Source organism: Triticum urartu, chromosome 3A, assembly GCF_056163025.1.
Source record: "Triticum urartu cultivar PI428250 chromosome 3A, HENAU_Tu73, whole genome shotgun sequence".
In the NCBI taxonomy this organism is placed as follows: Eukaryota; Viridiplantae; Streptophyta; class Magnoliopsida; order Poales; family Poaceae; genus Triticum; species Triticum urartu.
Window position 1 is genome coordinate 259,677,982 of NC_141875.1, and position 21,449 is coordinate 259,699,430.

Sequence of the window (21,449 nt, forward strand, 5' to 3'; positions counted from 1 at the left end):
AGGGCCATGTTATAGAATTGATCAAACTTAGTAAGCTCAACAAGAACGAGAGCTAACTGCAGATCTTCTTTGAGGCCACGCCCAAAGTGATAGATGATGCTCTTTTCATCAGGAACATCCTGCCTTGCAAAGCGAGCAAGTTTCGGAAACTGGATGTTGTATTGTTACATGGACATGCTTCCTTGCTTGAGATTGTGGAACTCCACACGCTTTCTCTCAGCAACACTTGTTGGAATATGATGAGCTTTGAAGTCTCGTCAGAAATCATCCCAGGTAATCACTCGAGCATCTCTGGAATCTTGGTATTGTTGATACCAATCGACTGCTCGGTCCTTGAGCGGAAAAGAAGCGAACTTCACATAGTCCTCAGGCCTGACATTGAGACATTCAAAATGCTTGTTGACGTCCACGAGCCAATCATCGATGTTTGTGGCCTCGGCACAGTAGCTGAAAGACTTTGGCTGATTTGCAAGGAACTGGTTGAGGGTAGCAAACTGATGCAGATTGTTGAAATTCCCTTAGCCTTGATTTCCTTGGTTGCCTTGGCCTTGGTTGCGCTCTTGCAAGAGTTGCAAAAGCATACGGACTTTGGCATTGTTGGCTGCCATGACAGCTTGCCATGCCTCCGGAGGCGGAGATGGAGGTGGAGGGTTCGCCTGACTCCCATCATTGCGTTCCGGATTCAGACGCGTTGGAGGAGCCATCCTGAAGAGGGTGACATCCATTAGAATCTTGATAGAAAAATAAACAAGCTGAATCAATGGATAGAAATTGCAACATATAGTCTTCACAATAAACATTCGAACAAGGATGAACGAATGAAATCCAAAGTTAACATCACACGCCCATTAAGGTGAGAAGCCACTTAGATAAAGGTAGATGAATGAAACAACAAGGTACGACTGGAACAAATAAGTGGCAAGGATTATCCAATCACAAACCAAATCTCAGCGAGAAGAAAAGCTAGAGCTACTTGAATTCCCACCTATAAACACCCGAAAATTTCTGGTTATGCAATTCTGTGTTGGGGATATAGCGAGGCACAATATATATCACACAACTAACAAGCCCCACACTCCAACTGTATCCATCCGTCAACACATAACCAAGAAAACTCTGGAAATCGTGTAGCTCAACCTTTAAAAAGCATCTGTTATACGAGTTATACGAGTTATGGCAATATGAATTCAGCTTCTGGCGCGATTGGCATTCACCAGTCTCTGACCAATTGAGAGGAGTACGACACTTTCTGCCATATAGAATTTCGAATGGGGCCTTGCCCAAACTGGCTAGGAAACTGTTGTTGTAGGAGAATTTGGCTTAAGGGAGACAATCTTCCCACTTCACACCGAAAGAGATGACACAAGCCCTGAGCATATCCTCAAGGAATTGGTTGACTCGCTCGACTTGGCCACTTGTTTGAGGATGGAAAGCCATGCTGAAGAAAATGTTGGTGTCCATGGCTGTTTGAAAGGTGTCCCAGAACTTAGAACTGAAAATGCTTCCGCGGTCTGAAGAGATCAATTGTGGAATACCGTGCAAGGAGAAAATTCTGGAGGTGTATGTCTCTGTCAACTGAGCTGCTGTGATAGATTCTTTGATTGGAAGGAAATGATCCACTTTTGTGAGCCTGTCAGTGACAACAAAGATAGCATCATTCCCACGCTTGGACTTAGGATATCTAGTAACAAAGTCCATTTCGATATGATCAAACTTCCATTCTGGAATAGCAAGTGGTTGGAGGAGACGAGCTGGTCGTTGGTGTTCTGCTTTCACCCTTCGGCAGACATCATATTCATTCATGAATTGAGCAATCTCTCGCTTCATTCGAGTCCAGCAATACGACTGCTTGAGGTCATGGTACATCTTCAAACTTCCTGGATGAAAGGACAGAAGAGAATTGTGCACTTCATTCATTATGACCTTCCTTAGATCACCATTAGGAACCACAATCCGGTCCTCGAAGAATAAAGTGTCTATGTCATGAATGCGATAGCACTTGTATTTGGGTAAGCCCTTGGCAATACCGCGTTTCACCTTATTCACCATGGTATCAAGGACTTGTGCCTCACGAATTTGATCTTCCGAAGTAGGAGTGACCTGAAGGTTGGCAAGAAAACCTTGAGGAACAACTTGGAGATTGAGCTTGCGGAAAGCTTCACAAAGATCCGGTTGGAAAGGCTTGAGGATGAAGATGTTGCAGTAAGCCTTCCTGCTCAAAGCATCTGCAATTACATTGGCCTTTCCTGGAGTATATTCAATACTTGGATTGTACTCTTGAATCATTTCAACCCAACGAGTTTGCCTGAGGTTGAGGTTGGGTTGAGTGAAGATATACTTAAGGCTCTTGTGATCTGTGAAAATGTCCACTTTCCTTCCAACAAGAGATGTCTCCATGTTATTAATGCATGGAAACCTGCCGCCAACTCAAGATCATGTGTGGGGTAGTTCATTTCATTTGGCTTCAACTGACGAGAGGTATAAGCCACAACTTTCTTCTCTTACATTAACACAGCGCCGAGACGTTGCAACGAGGCCTCACAGAAAACTTTGAATGGCATGGATTCATCAGGAGGAGTCAAGACAGGAGCTAAGACAAGCTTCTCTTTGAGAGTGTTGAAAGCAACGTCACACTCAGGAGTCCAGTCATACTTGACATGCTTTTGGAGGAGGTTGGAAAGGGTCTTTGCAATCTTAGAGGAATTCTCAATGAATCTTCAGCAATAGCTTGCAAAACCAAGAAAACTACGGAGCTACTTGACATTCCGAGGAGGTTCCCAGTTCACAATTGCAGCAACCTTCTCGGGATTAATAAGAATGCCCTTGGCGGAGATGATGTGACCAAGGTAAAGAACTTCATCAAGCCAAAACTCAGATTTGGAAAACTTCGCATAGAATTGATACTCTTTGAGCTTGTCGAGCACCAATCTCAAATGCTTGGCATGATCCTTCTTATTCTTGGAGAAGACCAAGATATCATCGAGATACACCAGGACGAATTCATTTGTGTAGGGGTTGAAGATGAAGTTCATCATGCAAGAGAATGTTGGAGGAGCATTGACAAGGCCGAAAGACATGACAGTATATTCATAAGAACCAAAACTTGTCTGAATGCTGTCTTAGGAATATCTTGTTCACGAATGCGAATCTAATGATAACCCATACGGAGGTCAAGCTTCGAGAATACTGTAGCACCTTTAAGTTGCTCGAATAGCTCATTGATGTTGGGAAGTGGATACTTGTTCTTAATTGTCTTCTTGGTCAATGGACGGTAATCGACACAAAGTTGGTCCATGCCATCATTCATCTGGACAAAAAGAACACCACAACCCCACGGAGATGAACTCGGTTTGATTAAACCCAGAAGCTCTTGTTCATCGAGCTGTTTTTTCAATTCGTTCAGCTCCTTTGGTCCAAGCTTAGAAGGACGTTTGCAAACGGGTTTAGTACCAGGCTCAAGATGATAACGAATTCAACTGGCTGGTGAGGAGGCATTCCTGGAAGTTCTTCTAGAAAGACGTCTTGGTATTCAAAAATGACTGGAATCTGAGAAATTGGGTCTAGCTCACCATTCTCATTGAGAGAAAACAATTGAATGGTCTCGTCATGAGCGGCATAGATGATCACATCCTCAGAAGAGTGTGTGAATTGAATCTCCCTGGCAGCACAATCAAATTGATCCTTGTGCTTAGAAAGACAGTCCATGCCGAGAATTAGATCAATATCCGAGTCTCCAAGAACAATTGGAGAAGATAGAAATTTATAGTTGCCCATCTTGATGGTAACATCAGGAGCTATCAAACTAGAGCTCAATCGTTTACCCGGAGAAATGACATCCATGGGTTTACCCAAATGTGAAGAAGTGAATTCATGCTTGGCAAAAAATGGTCTTGACATGAAACAATACGATGCACCAGAATTAAATAGGACTTTTGCAGGAATATCATTAACTGGAAGATTACCCATGATCACTTCTGAAGAGTCCTCTGCTTGAGCTGCATTCAACATGTTCACCTTAGCATGCTTGGGATTATTCTTGACCACTGCATTGCTAGATGATCTCACAGGAGGAGGAGGTGGAAGGCGCCTTTGGTTGAAGCACTTGTTTGCATAGTGACCTTTCTGTTGACACTTGTTGCAAGTCACCTCTGAGAGTGGACGATGATAAGGAGCACTTGACCTCGGAGCTTGAGACTGAGACTTGTTCTGATAGTCTGGGTTGGGTGGGTGGGAAGATCCATGGCCACCTTTGTTCTTCTGCTGGTAGGGCTGATGAAACGGAGGAGGAGGAAGCCAGCACTTCTGTTGCTTAGCCGCCACTTGTGAGGAAGAAGAAGACTGAACTACATCCCTGATTCTCTTCTTTGATGCCTCACACTTGAGCTGAGCACCTTCTTGCTTGAGGGCCATGTTATAGAATTGATCAAACTTAGTAGGATCAACAAGAACGAGAGCTAGATGCAGATCTTCTTTTAGGCCACCTCTGAAGTGATAGATCATGCTCTTTTCATCAGGAACATCCTGCCTTGCGAAGTGAGCAAGCTTCCGAAACTGGATTTTGTATTGCTACACAGACATGCTTCCTTGCTTGAGATTGCAGAACTCCTCACGCTTGCTCTCAGCGACACTTGTTGGAATATGATGAGCTTTGAAGTCTCGGCAGAAATCATCCCACGTAATCACTCGACCTCCTCTGGAATCTTTGTAATGTTGATACCAATCGGCTGATCGGTCCTTGAGCTGAAAAGAATCGAACTTGACATAGTCCTTAGGCCTGACATTGCTACATTCAAAATGCTTGTTGATGTCCACGAGCCAATCAGCGACGTCCATGGCCTCGGCACAGTAGCTGAAAGACTTTGGCTGATTTGCAAGGAACTGGTTGAGGGTAGCAAACTGAGGCAGATTGTTGAAATTCTCTTGGCCTTGATTTCCTTGGCCTTGGTTGCGCTCTTTCAAGAGTTGCAAAAGCATATGGGCATTGGCATTGGTGGCTTGCCATGCCTCTGGAGGCGGAGTTGGAGGGTTCGCCTTACTCCCATTATTGCATTCCAGATTCAGATGCGTTGGGGGAGCCATCCTGTAGAGGGTGACATACGTTAGAATCTTGATAGACAGATAGACAAGCTGAATCAATGGATAGAAATTGCAACATATAGTCTTCACAAAAAACATTCGAGCAAGGATGAACGAATGAAATCCAAAGTTAGCATCACACGTCCATTAAGGTGAGAAGCCACTTAGATAAAGGTAGATGAATGAAACAACAAGGTACGACTGGAACAAATAAGTGGTAAGGATTACCCAATCACAAACCAAATATCTGCGAGAAGAAAAGGTAGAGCTACTTGAATTCCCACCTATAAACTCCCGAAACTTTCTAGTTATGCAATCTGGTGTTGGGGATATAGGGAGGCACAATATATGTCACACAACTAACAAGCCCTACGCTCCAATTGTATCCATCCGTCAACACATAACAAAGAAAACTCCGAAAATCATGTACCTCAACCTTCAAAAATCATCCATTATACGAAGTATGGCAATACTCCTGAACTCTTGCCCCAGTACTAGGTGGTGTCGAGGTTATCTCACCAACAACTGCAGATTTTTGATGTCGGCGAACTCAGGTATTCCAGAACTACAACGATAAAATTGTGATGAGAACACCTCAAAGCTCAACTCCACAGGACACTGCCACAACCCCTAAATGTCAGAAGGCACCATGAACAATGTTCTTATCAGAAGAATATCAGAACGAGTCCAAGATACCCGTGAGATCCTAAATTTTTTTCATGATATTTGGGGAGAGGAAAGTCAAAACATCTACGCCAGGAGGCCCCACCAAAGAGACCAATGGACTGAGGCGTAAAAAGAATCCTACTCTCCGATATATATAATCCTAAGACTCAAAACATTTTTGTTCTAGACTCAGCAACGTCAGCGATTCGATCAAGCAGGGGGCTCCTAAGTTGGGGATGGCTCTGATTACCAACTTGTAACACCCACGTTGCGGCTATAGCTCCCACGTGACGAGGCACGACTTAGAGGCATAACCGCATAGTGGTTTGTTGCAAGAAGGGTCATCTTCACAAACATCCCATGTAATGAACAAGAAAGGGATAAATAGAGTTGGCTTACACTCGCCATGTCACACAATACATAAATATGTCATACATCATCAGAATACACTCATAGTCTGACTATGGACAACCAAATGAAAAGGAAGATAAACCCAACTGCTAGATCCTCGATCGTCCCAACTGGGCTCCACTACTAATCATCAGGAAACGAAACCTAGTAACGACCATGGTCCCCGTCGAACTCTCACTTGAGTTCGGTAGCATCACCTGCACTGGTATCATCGGCACCTGCAACTGTTTTAGAAGTATCCGTGAGTCACGAGGACTCAGCAATCTCACACCCGCTAGATCAAGACTATTTAAGCTTATGGGTAGGATAGGGTAATGAGGTGGAGTTGCAGTAAGCGCTAAGCAAATATGGTGGCTAACATACGCAAAAAAGAGTAAGATGAGAAGCTACGCAATGGTCGTGAAGCTACAAGTGATCAAGAAGTGATCCTGAAACTACTTACGTTCAAACATAACCCAAAAGCGTGTTCACTTCCCGGACTCCGCCGAAACGACACCATCATGGCCACACACGCGGTTGATTCATTTTAATTAAGTCAAGTATCAAGTTCTCTACAAACAGGATATTAACAAATTCCCATCTGCCACATAACCGCGGGCACGGCTCTTGAAAGTTTATACCCTGCAGAGGTGTCCCAACTTAGCCCATCACAAGCTCTCAAGATCTAGGAAGCATATTCCTTCTCCCGGAAAGACCCAATCAGTCTCAGAATCCCAGTTACAAGACATTTCGACAATGGTAAAGCAAGACCAACAAGACCGCCCGACTGTGCCGACAAATGCCGATAGGAGCTACACATGTCTCGTTCTCAGGGCACACCGGATAGGTCAAGCTATGAGTAAAACCAACCCCCAAGTTTCCCTGAGGTGCCCCCGCGGGCTGCCCATTCGGACCAACACTCAAAGGAGCACTGGCCCGAGGGGTTAAAATAAAGATGACCCTCGGGTCTGCAGAACCCAAGGGAAAAGTTATAGGTTGTTAGGCAAATATAAAACCAAGGTTGGGCCTTGCTGGAGGAGTTCTATTCAAAGCAAACTGTCAAGGTGGCCCCATAACCCCAACCGCGTAAGGAACACAAAATCAAGGAACATAACACCGGTATGATGGAAACTAAGGCGGCAAGAGTGGAACAAAACACTGAGGAAAAGGCCAAGCCGTCCACCCTTTTCCAAGTATATAGATGCATTCATTTAAAATAAGAGATATATTGATATCCCAACATAACCATGTTCCAACATGGAACAACCTGCAAGGCACCTACAACTAGCAACGTTAACAGAGGCACAGAGCAAAAGTGGTAACTTAGCCAAACAACAGTTTGATAGAAGGTGGGTTAGACCTTTGACATAGCAATATGGGAGGCATGATAAACAAGTGGTAGGTAGCGCGGCATAGCGATAGAATGAACAACTAGCATGCAAAGATAGAAGTGATATCGAGGGTGATGGTCATCTTGCCTGCAAAGTTCTCTGAGTTGTCGAAAGGTTGCTCCTAGTTAGCGTACTCAACAAGTTCCTCGTTCACATACTCGTCTCCCGGCTCCACCCAAAGCAAGAACACAAGCAACGGAACACAAGCAATGCACAAGCAACATGATGCAAGACATGGCATGGAATGCAACATATGATGTGCAATGCATATGGGTACACCAAAAGGAAAAGAATGACCAAGGCATCAACTTGTCAAAACAAGTATGATGTTGGAAAGATGAGGTGATTTCGGGCGAAATTGATATAAGGATCACCGGAAACAGATGCACAGTTTGCAAAAGACAAGCAAAACAATAATTACACAAATATGCAATTAACAACATCATAGTACTTAGAATGCAACAAGAAACTATGCTACAACACTCCAAAAAGACAACAAAGCATATGACAATAAAGTACACATGAAGCTCTAAAAATCATGAACACTGAGCTCCTGCTGGTTCTCACTAGAACAAGCTCAAAATAGCATGGAAAAAATGCAAATGATATCAACTTCACAGACTTAGAGAAAATACTAAACATGACGAAACTACATCCTATAGGAACATATCATGGCAAACAAAGGCATGGCATGCTAGGACTAAACACATATAACAAAAATCCCTTACTGAACTTTAACCAAAGATGAACAGAAAATGATGTGGAACCCATGCAAAAATGGCAGGTTATATTATCAGTTTCAGACTGGGAAGAAAAATAGAGCATGGCAGGAACAGATTCATGATAGCAAATTTGCAAGCTCAATTCACTTACCACAAGGCATTACATGGAATAAAAAGGTAACCAACAGTAAGTAGACATGTTCAAGAAGCTAAGCATGGCAAGAGAAAGTTCATAGGTTACATGCATCACTAGCAACACCGATGGCAAAGTTGAATCTCATGTTAACCATCTGCCAGGAACAATATTTAGCAAAAGTAGAGCAAGGAAATGACATGCTAGAGTGCTCCATAATTACAACCAGAGGCATGAGTGGATATCGCAATACCACACATTCAAAACATGCTTATTGAACCATCTCAAAATATGCATGGATCTCATGGTAGCAACAAGTTTACATGGCATCAAAATGTCACAGGAAAAGGACTTGGGAAAATCTCTAAGTGTTTGAAAACAACAACATTATGAAGCCTACATTGCATGCTTGTGCTAGTCACCACATAGATCACAAAAATACAAGACTTGCACCTCTGTAAATACGGCATGATGGAGCTCATAAAACATGTAGACATCATGCTCATAGGATGCACACATAAAATGCAATGAAAATGACAATTCATGAAGTTCTGTTAAAATCCAGCAGACAACATCATATAGCACTTTTGAAACGATGATTAGGGCATCAATATGGACATTACCATGCATGCAAATGTCATTAACATAAAGAGCATCACGAGGCAAACATTTTGATATATCGTATGCACAAATCGGAGTCACGGACATGGAGATATAGCATGTTGAACATGGCATCATAATGTTAGGATTTCAGAACTGGAAAAACGAAGTTAACCTTTGTAGATCTAGGGTAGGCACGGACTCGAAGGTTCGCCGGAAGAACTCGCCCGACCAGGAGGAGACGGTGGTGGTAGGAGCTTGAGGGTGCTCGCCGGAGTCGCCGGGCACCGGATCCGGTGGCAGGCGAGGTGCAGACGACGGCGCAGGGGCGGCGCGGCGACCGGTGATGAGGTGGCAGCGGAGGAGCACGGCGGCGCAGGGAGGCGGCAGAGCACGCGTCGGCCATAGTAGGCACTGGGCGGCGGAGGTCAGCAGTGAGAGGGGCGCAGTGGCGGAGGCGGTGGCCGGACGCGCTAGGGCACGGGGGAGGACGGGCGGCGCGCGCAGGCCGGCCTGGGCCCCTCGGGCCGCGGCGGCGGGAGGTGGCGGTGGGCCACGTGGCGCCCTCTGGTTGGCTACGGGCGGCGGTGCGGTTTTGTCCAGTGAGGGTCGGACGTGTCCGGCGGCGGAGGGGAGCGGGGCTAGGGTTTCATCTGCGAAAATTTCGGGGGATAGGCCATATATATAGGTAGAGGGAGCTAGGAGAGTCCAAGTGAGGTGCAGTTTTCGCCCACACGATCGTGATCCAATGACGGAGAGCATGGAGGTGGTTTAGATGGGCTAGTGGGCTGTTTTGGAGGGGTGTTGGGCTGCAACAAAGTGGGGCTTTTATGGTTACCCAGTTAAACGTTGGGGCACCAAACGACCTCCAAATGGAACGAAATTTGACAGGCAGCCTACTGGTGAAGTACCAAGGTCACTCCACAAATCTCGACCCATTCTGAGAATGTTATTCTCCCGCTCATGAAACACGATTATAGGTGTGCAACGGGTGCATGTGGGAGTGTCGGATCGTGAAACGGACAATGGGGAAAATGACCGGATGCGTGAGACGAACACGAATGCAAATGAGATGCACATGATGACATGAGATGAAATGCATGACATGAACAAAACGCAAGGCGAAAGACAAAACCCAGCCACGAAGGGAATATCATATCACATAGTAGGAAATGGCAACAATTGGATTTGCAAATAAGGAAACTTACATCTGGGGCATTACAGAAGGGTACTTGGTGAAATCACGTAGTCGTACACGGGTTGTAGAGGTACTTGACGCATCCCAGATGTGTAGACATACCCACACGTAGATGAACTTGACGGGTCCCGTGAGTAGTCGTACTAAGTGAATCCGCGTGGTTGTACATATCTTTATGATGTAGCCGAACTTGGTGAAAAACCCATTGAGACGGTAGACGTGCACGGTCGGCTTGATGGAACTTGGGGAAACCAAAACCTTTGGTGTTGGCGTATAGTGGCAGTAGTGCAGGAAGGAGAGGGCATGGCCGATGGGAGCAGCAACGAGCTCAGTAGGGCTCAGGCGCCGACAGGAGAAGCGAGAGGCAGCGGCGTCAGGGAACGGTAGAAGGACGGAGCAGCTCCGGCGAGCAGGGGACGGTCGGCGGTCGGGACGAATAGATCAGCCCCTCTCCTGACCAGATCAGGCGATAGCTGCGGCTAGGTGGCATGGGGTCGAGGGCGACGGGGACGAGGTCGGCTGCTCCGGCGCTTTCGAGGTGGCAGCGGGGCTCGGGCTCCTAGCGTCACCAATGAGCGGGAGGAGGAGCGGCGGCGAGGCGGAGGTGCGGCTGCTTGCTGGTTGTGGGGAGCTCCAATAACGACGAGATGTAGGACGCCGACCTTGGTGCGCCGGTGCTCGAGGCGAGGAGCAGGAGACGACGCAGACGAAGTCGTGGGGGCGCGGGGACCTGCTCCGTTGAGGCAAAAGGAGGCCAAGGTAGGAGCGGCGTGGGTTGTGGTCGCCGGCGGCGACCGAACGCGGCGGCGGGATGGCGAGGTGGTAGCGGGGGCTCCAGGCGGCACGAAGGGGGAGAGGCACGATGACAGCAGTTTCGGGCCAGATCGAGGAGGAGGGAGGCGAGCGAGGTGACGAGGAGGCAGAGGGGATCGAGCAGAGGTCTCCCCTGCGACTAGGGTTAGATAGGCACCGGCTGGGCGTTGGGACATCTTCGTGGATGGGGGAAAAAGGCCAGGAGGAGTTGGGCTTCGGGAGGGTTGGTGGGCCTAGGAGGTCGGCCCAGCGGAGAGGGAGGCTGCTGGGCTCGCCACCCCCCTCTCTCTCTCCCAATAACAGTAAAAAACAAAGGAAAGGAGAAGAAAAGGAAGGGGTTAGGGGTAGAATTTGGCATGAGGTTAATTTTCCTGGACCCATAAAAATATGAGGAATTAAAAAAATGGCAAGAGGAGTTTTAGAGAAAATAAATTCGCACATGTTGAATTTAATTGAACAGGTTTGCATTTTAAAGCCCATTCGAATGGACTCAAAATGGGCTGAGATTTGAGGAGATGCTCCCACACATTAGATGTGATTTTTTGGCAGATTTGCAATATTTATGGAGAAGTAAAATTGCAACTCAATTTTAATAAAAGGTCGAAAAGAAAGGATAGGAAGTTGAGTCAGATAAAAGAAAAGTTGAAGAATAATGCAAATGTGTTATGTGTGATTCCAAGTTAATGTAATATTTATTATAGCCCCCTAATATATTGGGAGGATATGTTTTAAAGAGAATTTCACCATGTGAATTTCCCTCGATTTAAATGGATCGAAGACCCATACAATTTATTTAGTTGAGTTTTTTAAAAAGGGGCGCAAGATGACATGATGCAATGCAAATGATGCAATGATGAATTCAACAAACAAAACAAATCACACGACGAATCTCGGAATCCATGGAAGGCATCTGGAGCGCTGGTCTCGGGTCGTCACACCATGATACCCCTCTCTTGTTCTGTCACAACCCTAGATCTTTGTTGCAATTAGTTGCATTAAGTGAGCATCATGCATCATGTCTAAATTCCTAGAATTTGAATTGAGGGAATTCTAAAGCCTCAAAAATTAAATCAAGGGCAAAGAACCCTAAAAAGTGCATTCAATGAACCCAAAATGCCTTCATTAATGTTTGGCATTTTGGCAAGGTATTTGATCCAAACCAAAAATATTTAACATTTTTAAGGATTTAGTTGGGACTTAGAATACAACTATTTGAATTTGAATTATATTCTTGGCATTTTGGCAAGGATTTTGGCAAGGTATTTGATCCAAACCAAGCTATTTGAATTTGAATTATATTCATACAACTAGAATATATTTTCAAATACCTCAGATATGTTTTATGAGCATTTGGAAATGTCCATAAAAGCTACATAAAAATATTCAGGGAGTTTGGTATTTGGTTTGAAGTTCACTTGAATTTTAAAACAGTGGCAAAAGATATTAATAAAAAAACACAAAACAGAAAACAAACAAGAAAGAAATAGGGAACAGAAACTCACCTGACTTACCTGTTGCCGGCCCAGCCCACCAGCGCCTCTAGGTTGTCTTCAAACTCAGGCAGCTGCATGGCAGCAGCACAGCAACCGCGACCACCTCCTGCTACCAGCGACAGTGGCCTCCCCCGAGTCTATATGGATGCCAGGAGATGCCCCTGATCCTCCTCGACCTCTCCCCTCTTCTGCAGCACTCTCTCCCTCCCTCTAGCATTCGATTTCATGGCCACCGAGAAAAACCGTCGGTCGCCGCAGCCCGCAGGCATAGCAACCGCCGTTGCCTGCCCTCCCCGACGTGTTGCAGGGGTTCGCCGTGAACTGTTCTTCCTCACGGCCGAACCAGGCGACCCGGGACGCACTGTAGACTCGACCCCGACCTCTTCTTCAACCTCTGACGGCCGAGATCGCCGTCTCCAGATCCTCACCTCCAGCGCTTCCCCGAGCCCGCTGATCTTCCCTGCAGCACCGTTGTGAGCTTACCTTCGTTTCCCCCTCCTCCCTGCGCCGATTACATCGCCTAGCCGCTGATCCCACCTCGGCCGAAGCTCGCCACCGCCGTGCCTCTTCGGCCCCATGGCTAAAGCTCACGAGCATTGCTTGCAAGTGCACCATTGTGTTCAGCGCCTCCACAGGAGACGAACATGACCACCCTAGCAGGTTTCCGGTGAGGTACAAACTCCGACCACCGTGCAAACGGATGCCGCCGTCGATTCAGGCCATCTCCGGTGATACCGGTTGTTCCATCAGATGCGTGAGAACGACAGCTAACCGTAGCCACAAACCACGCGTAGAATGGTGCCCTATAGCGAGCGCACGGTGAACCTCCACCGTCGGCTGTGGTCGTAGTCGGTTAACCTCCGGCGATGATGATGTGGCATCGTCATTAGGGCTTAATCGCGTATAATGTAATCACACCATCCGCTGACTTCTGGGCCCCACCAGCTAAATAACCTCGGGTTATTTTCTGATTAGATTTAGTTAAACCAGGCGGGACCCACGCGTCAGAGTTGACTACGCTTACATGGTCGTTGACCGGACCCACTTGTCTGTGAGCCTAGCCATCACTGTGAGACTGACAAGTGGGACCCACTGGTCAGGTTTGACCTGGGCCTGGCGTGTTGACCTGCTGATGTCACACTGATGTCATGCCGACACAATAAGCTATTTTCTGGATTACTTCTGTTTAGGATATTCTAGAAAATTAGCAAAACTTCTAAAAATCATAGAAATTCAACCATAACTCCAAATGAAATAATTTATATATGAAAAATGATCAAAAAAATCCAAAGAATATGTTTATGGCATTTCCATGCATGGTAGGAGAACTTATGGCTAATGTCTAGGACAAATCAAATGTTCGGCATTTAAATAAAAACATATGGAGTTTGAATTTGAACCTTGGTTCAAACCAACTTCGTTTAATCTGGTTGCTAGATGCATTAGCTCAAATCACATCATATTGCCATGTCATGATCATGCATCATATTGTCGCATTGCATTGATTGTGTTCTTTCTCTGTTGTCAGTGTTTGTTCCCCCTCAGTAGACGTGGTTCCGACGATGAGTTCGATGACACCGATGAAGGGCTATACTATCTTCACAAGTGCCAGGCAAGCAAAATCCCCTTGTTCATTCCGATACAATCCCAGTCTCTCGCTCCTGCTCTCTTTTACTGCATTAGGACAACAAAGATTCAACTGTTACATGCTGCGGTAGTTGAACCCCTTTTCCTTTGCATGACCTGTCATTGCCACAGTAAATAGATGAAACCCACTAGCATGAGTAGGAGTTGTTTGAGCCCTGATGTGCCTACTCATTCATGCTTGTTTGTCATGCCTGCTACTGCTTAGAGTTGAGTCAGGTCCGATTCATCGGGGATGAATTGGAATGGTGATGAACATGTCCTACTGTGTGTGAGCAAAGCGTGTGAACACTATTTGGTAAAGGTAGCGGTGTGAGGCCATGTAGGAGTACATGGTGGGCTGTCTCATTGAAGTTGTCCTCCGGAACTAAGTTCCGTGTTTGTGATCCATGAATAGCTACTACCACTCATTGGGATCCTCAATTGACCCTCTCCACTTATTAGCCGCCCTTGTCCTCTGTCCAGGAGTTGCAAGTAGTTTCTGCTATTTGTAGTTGCTGGAGGTTGTGCACAGTGCTGACCCAAGGGGTGGGCTGTGATGCGGTAGCCACATGGCTGGGTATGCCGGGCGCCCATTTGCTGTCGCGGAACCCTGCACACATCGTTTGGGGCCATATGTGGAAACCTCGGCCGAACTCCCTGCGGATGGAACCTGAATAGGCGATAAACCTGGACTATGGACTTGTGTGGTTAGTTAGGTCGTGGCCGACACCCTCGCCAGGCTTCCGATTGAAGGTTGCCGAGATACATGACGTGTACATGGAGGTAAGTGGCGAGAGTGTGTGTGAAGAAGTACACCCCTGCAGGGTTAACATCATCTATTCGAATAGCCACGTCCACGGTAAATGTCCTCTGGGTTGCCTGTACAGTTCATAGAAAAGTGAAAGTGGATACTCTAAAATGCACAAGATAAGCGTGATTGGTATGGATGGCGTTCTCGTAGGGAGATGGGAGCGGATCCATAGTGGTGTATTGATTAGTGAATCTGTGGACTCGTGTGCGCCACCTCAAAAGAGTTACTTGCAGTAGTAGTTCAGGTTAGCCACTGAGTCAAAGCTGGCTTGCTGTAGTTAAACCCCACCATCCCTTTGTTGATACTGACGCATATGTAGTTAGTTCTGATGTAAGTCTTGCTAGGTACATTTGTACTTACGTTTTCTTAATTTATGCTTTGTAGAGAGACTCCAGTCTCGCTACTGCTTGTTGCTCCGCATGTGCTTGTTGCTCGCATGCTCTGTATGTCGGGTCATGAGACCCATGTTTGTAATACTTGGCTCCTCGGAGTCTAATGAATAAATACTTTGAGTTGTAGAGTTTTGTTGTGATGCCATGTTGTATTTAGACATATCGAGCATATTGTGTGTATGATTGAAATGCTTGGTTTGTGTGGGATCCGACAACCTAGTTGTCTATCCTTGGTAGCCTCTCTTATGGGGAAATGTAGTCTAGTGCTTCCACTGGGCCATGGTAGTCTGCTACAGCCCGGCTTACCGGAGTCCTATTAGCCCAATTGCTACTGCTCTAGAACACTTAGACTGGCCGGCATGTGTCCTTCTTCGATCCTGTGTTTGTCCCTTAGGGGAAATGTCACGCGGTGTCTTTCGGAGTCCTGTTAGCCTACTACAACCTGAATTCACGCTCTGATGACCGACATGTTTGTTGCTGGGTTATGTATGCATGTCCCTGTAAGTTAGTGCCACTTTGTGTTCACGACTAGTCATGTCGGCCTGGGTTCTCTGTCATATGGATGCTAGCGACACTATCATATACGTGAGCCAAAAGGTGCAAACGGTCCCGGGCCAGGTAAGGTGGCACCCATGGGGATACCGTGCGTGAGGCCGCAGAGTGATATGATGTGTTACATGCTAGATCAATGTGGCTTAGGATCGGGGTCCTGACAGCTTTGGTATCAGAGCCTGACTGCCTGTAGGATTACCAAGACAAACTGGTTGAAGTTGAGTCTAGAAATGGTTTAGTTATATAAGGGAATTGATATCGGAAGGGAACGTAAGGCTCTTTTTACTCCTTTACCTTATGCCCTTATGATCCAAGTCATCTTATCTTTCCTACGGGGTTAAGGAACTAGGCTTTCTATTCTTTCTATCAGGATCATGTGTTACTAATCCATAGACTTATAGGATTGATGGTTTCAAGCCTCAGTTCAATTTCTACTACTTCCTTGTGTTGATAGTTGGTCTGGAACCTTGATTTTGTGATTCTATGTGATTATGCCACCAATTTGCAGGATGTCTCAAATCCTTTTTGAGTGTTTACAGCCGTTATGTTGTCCGAGTCATCCCAGGTTTCTAAATAGTCTAATGCATTTGCAAATCCCTTCTTTTCATTCTCGATGTTCCTTTGGGACAGATTAACCACACTAATCGTCGAGTTGAGGTACTCCATTGCCTCGGCGTATATGTTAAAGCTATTATTATGGCCCTAGGCATCCTAGAGAACCACCCACTAATCTAGCAATGCTTGATATCCCCAGTGTGATAATTCTGGCCACCATTCTCGAAAGCATCTCGTGATGTTATTTAATTAGTAGGCATTCCATTTCTCGGTTCCTGAACTCGAGATTCACCCTACTTCATGTTGGTAGTGTTTGCTAGTTCCTTTAGGATATTAGTAACCTTTGCGATAGTCCTCGAGGTGCGCGGTATTTCCTTCTTCCAAATACCACGAACTGCATATGGCAGAAGTTCTCTTGAACCAAAGGATCACAACCAGGGCGCTCCTAATGAGTTCTCCATTCTACAATGTGAATCTGCCAGTGCTTCCTTTTCTGCATGGGTTATCCGGAAGAAACATGTTGAACTTGGTTCGACATACTAGTTTATGCATCCACAACTCAGAAAGTTATATGTTCCTTTGAGTTGTCCCTCTTTAGTTGTTATCCGACCTTCGTCTATCAATTGATAGTCAGGAGTAGATGTGCATTCATGTTCATCGTTGCCTTTTACTCTTGAGGTCCATCGAGCCATTCCATTACGGAATGACTAGGAGAAACAAACTCCAGCACCTCATCCATATCTTGGATTGGGTCAAAGCAGTTGTGCTCCATAGATAAAAATGCCAGTCCAACTTTTGTTCTGTTCTACTTGGAGTATTACCGTCTTATGTCAAGAATATCATGGGAATTGCACACCATCTTATGAATTCTTGAGATAGTGATACCTCTCGCCATCATTGTTTATTCCTCGGTCCCCGTGTTATTATAACCGGAACACCGACATGTGAACCGTGATGTGTCGAATCAATACTCCTAGCAAACCTGTTGCTTGGTAGTTAATGGACATTACTCTCATTCTTACCGTGTTGGATATTGAATTACCATTCTAAGATTGTTCTTGCTACCTAGTCCATATTTCCTAGTGCACTCTTTGATCAATGAGTTAGGATTGTACTAATCTCTCCCTCTTTTGATCATATCGTCTTGCTCTGAAGAGCAAGATTGTTCTCGAGCTTAGTAACATATCTGTGGATCGTGATTTTCTGATTATCTTCTAGGAAGGATCACCAGGTTGTTTCCTGACCGTTATGTTGAGCCCGTGATCAGGTTGGTTTTCTTGTAAATCACCCCTTCTCCAAGAATCTATGTTGGATACCCCTAAGCTAGTTGGTCAAGCTAAACAACAACTTTGAGAGTTGGAAGATAAAGCTTTTCCTTACTTAGTTCATTCTAAAGGGATATCTTCTGAGTGTGTGTGTTGAAGAAAGATGATATCTTCATCGATTGGCCCTCGTGATCAGTTATTGGGTCTATTGTCTTGTCCAAACTTTGATTTGAGTGTGGGCTATCCTCAAATCAAATCAGAACCAACGATGTTCGTAATGTCGTCTTACTCGTAGTTTTCCCTAGAGCATACTCCGTTATATCTTTTGTTTTGACCAATGCTATCGCCTTGTTCACATAGTTGTGGGATTCCATCTTCATGGGAATCTTGATGACTTGTTGTTGAGCCCATCAGCAGCATTTTATCTCCTTCATGATTCATGTTCAACATCAAGCTAGTGTTGGAAACTTCTATAAGCATTATCTTCATGTCCCGTTCATGAAGCATATGTTCGGATGAAAGAAGTGACTTCCTCTAACACATGTGCATTTGATGCAAGTTGCCGCTGTGAATTTGAGAAAGTCAATGTTGCTTCCTATGGAATCATCCCAAGTCAGTCATGCATGTGCGAAGTATACATTGGTTTGTGAGATTAGCTACCTCCATTCCACATGTATTTCCTAGAAAGCCAAGTCACTGATTGATTTGTTCAAGGATAATAAGTTCTAAGTGCTAGTCTTGAAGGTACCAGACGGATTTGTACAAGACTCTGTTGTCCTCGATGATGGTTCCCCACCTAAACTCGATAGTGTTTTATTATAAGACTACTACGTGGTCATGCTTGTTTGGGACAACATGTTCACATATGTGTAGCAGAACCAGCTCATGTTTTGGAGCTTGCTATCGTAGTTCATTCCCCGAGAATCTCGCAACATCATCTCGTCAAATTGTGTTGCAAACCTTCCTTTTTCTTTCTAGACTTAATGAGTCTGGAATGTTCTGACCCCAACCAGATCTGAATCTCAGGAAGATAGGATGGGTGAAACGTCTTCCAAGAACTATAATATTAATATCTCTATAGCCCAGTAAAGTGGATGTCGTGGCCAACACACCAGCTAGAAGATCTATTATTGTAGTATCTTGATTGAAGAAGTTGGCCACCTCCCCAAAAGGATCTCGTAGGATTTACTTCCGTAGTTATTCCTTATGGATTCTTGAGCTACCAGAGTCCCACCTGCAACTTGATGTTCTAGATACCAAACCATTTCAATGAATGGGTTACGCTAGCACATCAAGGAGAACATTAGAAGTGGAGTGCTAATTGTCTCGTGGTCCATCATCTAGATTTTGTTCCCTTGCCCTCGCTATGGTGAAATTTGAGAAGATTTTATTTTCCTTTGCATCTGCATCATCTATCACTATTCATCATGGTAGTATGTTGTGTTGCCATGATCCTTGACACGGATGTTGGTAAACCTTGATGAATATGGAAGTTCTCAAGTTCTTGAGAGTACGCGCAAGCTCTAGCTTTTATCGTTGGCATTAACTGGGATTTCTTCCCAGTTTTCTTCGGTTCTGCTATAACCGCTTCACACTGTGGAATCGCTCTCTATTATTGGGTTTCTCCCTAGTTACTAGAATCATTCCCAGCATTTGCATCTTGTTCCCATATTGCACCACCATTGTGCCATCCTACTATGGACTACCCTTCTCAGTAATTACTGACTAGGATCATCGTCAAGTAGTTCTACCAGGGGTTCCATTCATTTTCGATGATAAGAAAAATCATCCATTGCATTGTCTTCAACAAGGTAATCCACATCATCCATACTAGTCTGAGTGTGCCATTCTACCGAACTCCTCCAACGATCGCTCAAGATTTTCCCTAACCTGCTATAGAGAGTCACAATAATCTCTATATCCAAAGTAATTCTTTTTGCCACTTAAGGTAATAATTCTATGAATCACCCTCCTATATGATGTCTCGTTAAGATATCATGGCGACTCAAATCCTCGCTACATTGACAACCATTCACCACCCTTTAAATTGTGGAATTTTTGTCTACCTAGTGAACCTTCATCATCTGTCTCACTCTGTCCCTCTAGTTGTATGCTCCGTGTCTCAGCTCGAGAGATGTTTCAATGTCTCACTCTATGAGTTGATCCTGAGTTGTTCGATCTTCTAGGAGATCGATCCTTTTAGAGTTTTCCTTTAATCTCATTGTCATGTTGGTTGGAGTTCTCAGAGAAATACATAAAGACCAAGATGGTGATCGAATCAACGTTCTTATGAAGTGCAACCCGGATCGAGAAGATTTTGATAACTTTGTGTCCCCTCTTCCTCTTACCCTACGTCTTGAATCTTGGGATGAGATTCTTGTTTAGTGGGGGTGAGTTGTCACAACCCTAGATCTTTGTTGCAATAAGTTGCATTAAGTGAGCATCATGCATCATGTCTAAATTCCTAGAATTTGAATTGAGGGAATTCTAAAGCCTCAAAAATTAAATCAAGGGCAAAGAACCCTAAAAAGAGCATTCAATGAACCCAAAATGCCTTCATTAATGTTTGGCATTTTTGGCAAGGTATTTGATCCAAACCAAAAATATTGAATATTTTTAAGGATTTATTTTTGGGAATTTGAATTTAAATCAATAACTATTTGAATTTGAATTATATTCATACAACTACAATATATTTTCAAATACCACTGATATGTTTTATGAGCATTTGGAAATGTCCATAAAAGCTACATAAAAATATTCAGGGAGTTTGGCATTTGGTTTGAAGTTCACTTGAATTTTAAAACAGTGGCAAAACATATTAATAAAAAAACACAAAACAAAAAACAAACCGTAAAGAAACAGGGAACAGAAACTCACCTGACTTACCTGTTGCCGGCCCAGCCCACCAGCGCCTCCAGGTTGTCTTGAAACTCAGGCAGCTGCGTGGCAGCAGCACAGCGACCGCGGCGACCTCCTGCTTCCAGCGACGGGGGCCTCCCCCGAATCTACCTGGATGCCAGGAGATGCCCCCGATCCTCCTCGACCTCTCCCCTCTTCTGCAGCACTCTCTCCCTCCCTCTAGCGTTCGATTTCGCGGCCACCGAGAGCAACCGCTGGCCGCCGTAGCCCGCAGGTGTAGCCACCTTCATTGCCTTCCCACCCCGACGTGTTGCAGGGGTTCGTTGTGAACTGCTCTTCCTCACGGCCGAACCAGGCGACCCGGGACGCACTGTAGCCTCGACCCCGACCTCTTCTTCAACCTATGACGGCCGAGATCGCCGGCTCCTGTTCCTAACCTCCAGCGCTTCCCCGAGCCCGCTCATCTACCTTCTAGCACTACTGTGATCTTACCTTCATTTTCCCCCTCCTCCCTGCGCCAATTATGTCGCCTAGCCGCTAATCCCACCTCGGCCGAAGCTGGCCGCTGTCGTGCCTCGTCGGCCCCGTGTCTAAAGCTCACGAGCTTCGCTTGCAAGTGCATCACTGTGTTCAGTGCCTTCGGAGGAGACGAACACGACCACCCACTCGCCCTTCTATGCACCCTAGCAGGTTTCCTTCGAGGTCCGAACTCCGGCCACCGCGCAAACGGACGCCGCCGTCGATTCAGGCCATCTTCGGTGATGCGGTTGTTCCATCAGATGCGCGAGAACCACAGCTCACCGTAGCCACAAACCACCTGTAGAATGGTGCCCTGTAGCGATGGCACGATGGACCTCCACCATCGGCTGTGGTTGTCGTCGGTTAAACTCCGGCGGTGATGACG

The 21,449-nt window shown here is 45.6% G+C and overlaps 1 protein-coding gene across 2 annotated transcripts; it reads right to left on the reverse strand.

Annotated features, from left to right (window-relative positions):
- Positions 1 to 3,017: 3,017 nt before the first annotated feature.
- LOC147979387 (uncharacterized) lies at positions 3,018 to 11,144 on the reverse strand. 2 transcript variants are annotated; one of them, XM_087546865.1, is made up of 2 exons: positions 10,187 to 11,144; positions 3,018 to 5,080 (listed from the first exon to the last, which is right to left on the reverse strand). In XM_087546865.1, the coding sequence occupies exon 2, from the start codon at positions 4,498 to 4,500 to the stop codon at positions 3,400 to 3,402; it is 1,101 nt and encodes a 366-aa protein (XP_087402991.1). In that variant the 5' UTR covers positions 4,501 to 5,080; positions 10,187 to 11,144; the 3' UTR covers positions 3,018 to 3,399. The 2 variants fall into 2 exon arrangements, 1 of the variants encoding a protein (XP_087402991.1); XR_015618704.1 differs by lacking the exon at positions 3,018 to 5,080 and adding an exon at positions 6,005 to 6,377.
- Between the last annotated feature and the right edge of the window lie 10,305 nt (positions 11,145 to 21,449).

Excerpts from the sequence above, each read along its gene's own strand:
- LOC147979387 (XM_087546865.1), bottom strand. The coding sequence starts at position 4,500 with ATGATCTATCACTTCAGAGGTGGCCTAAAAGAAGATCTGCATCTAGCT.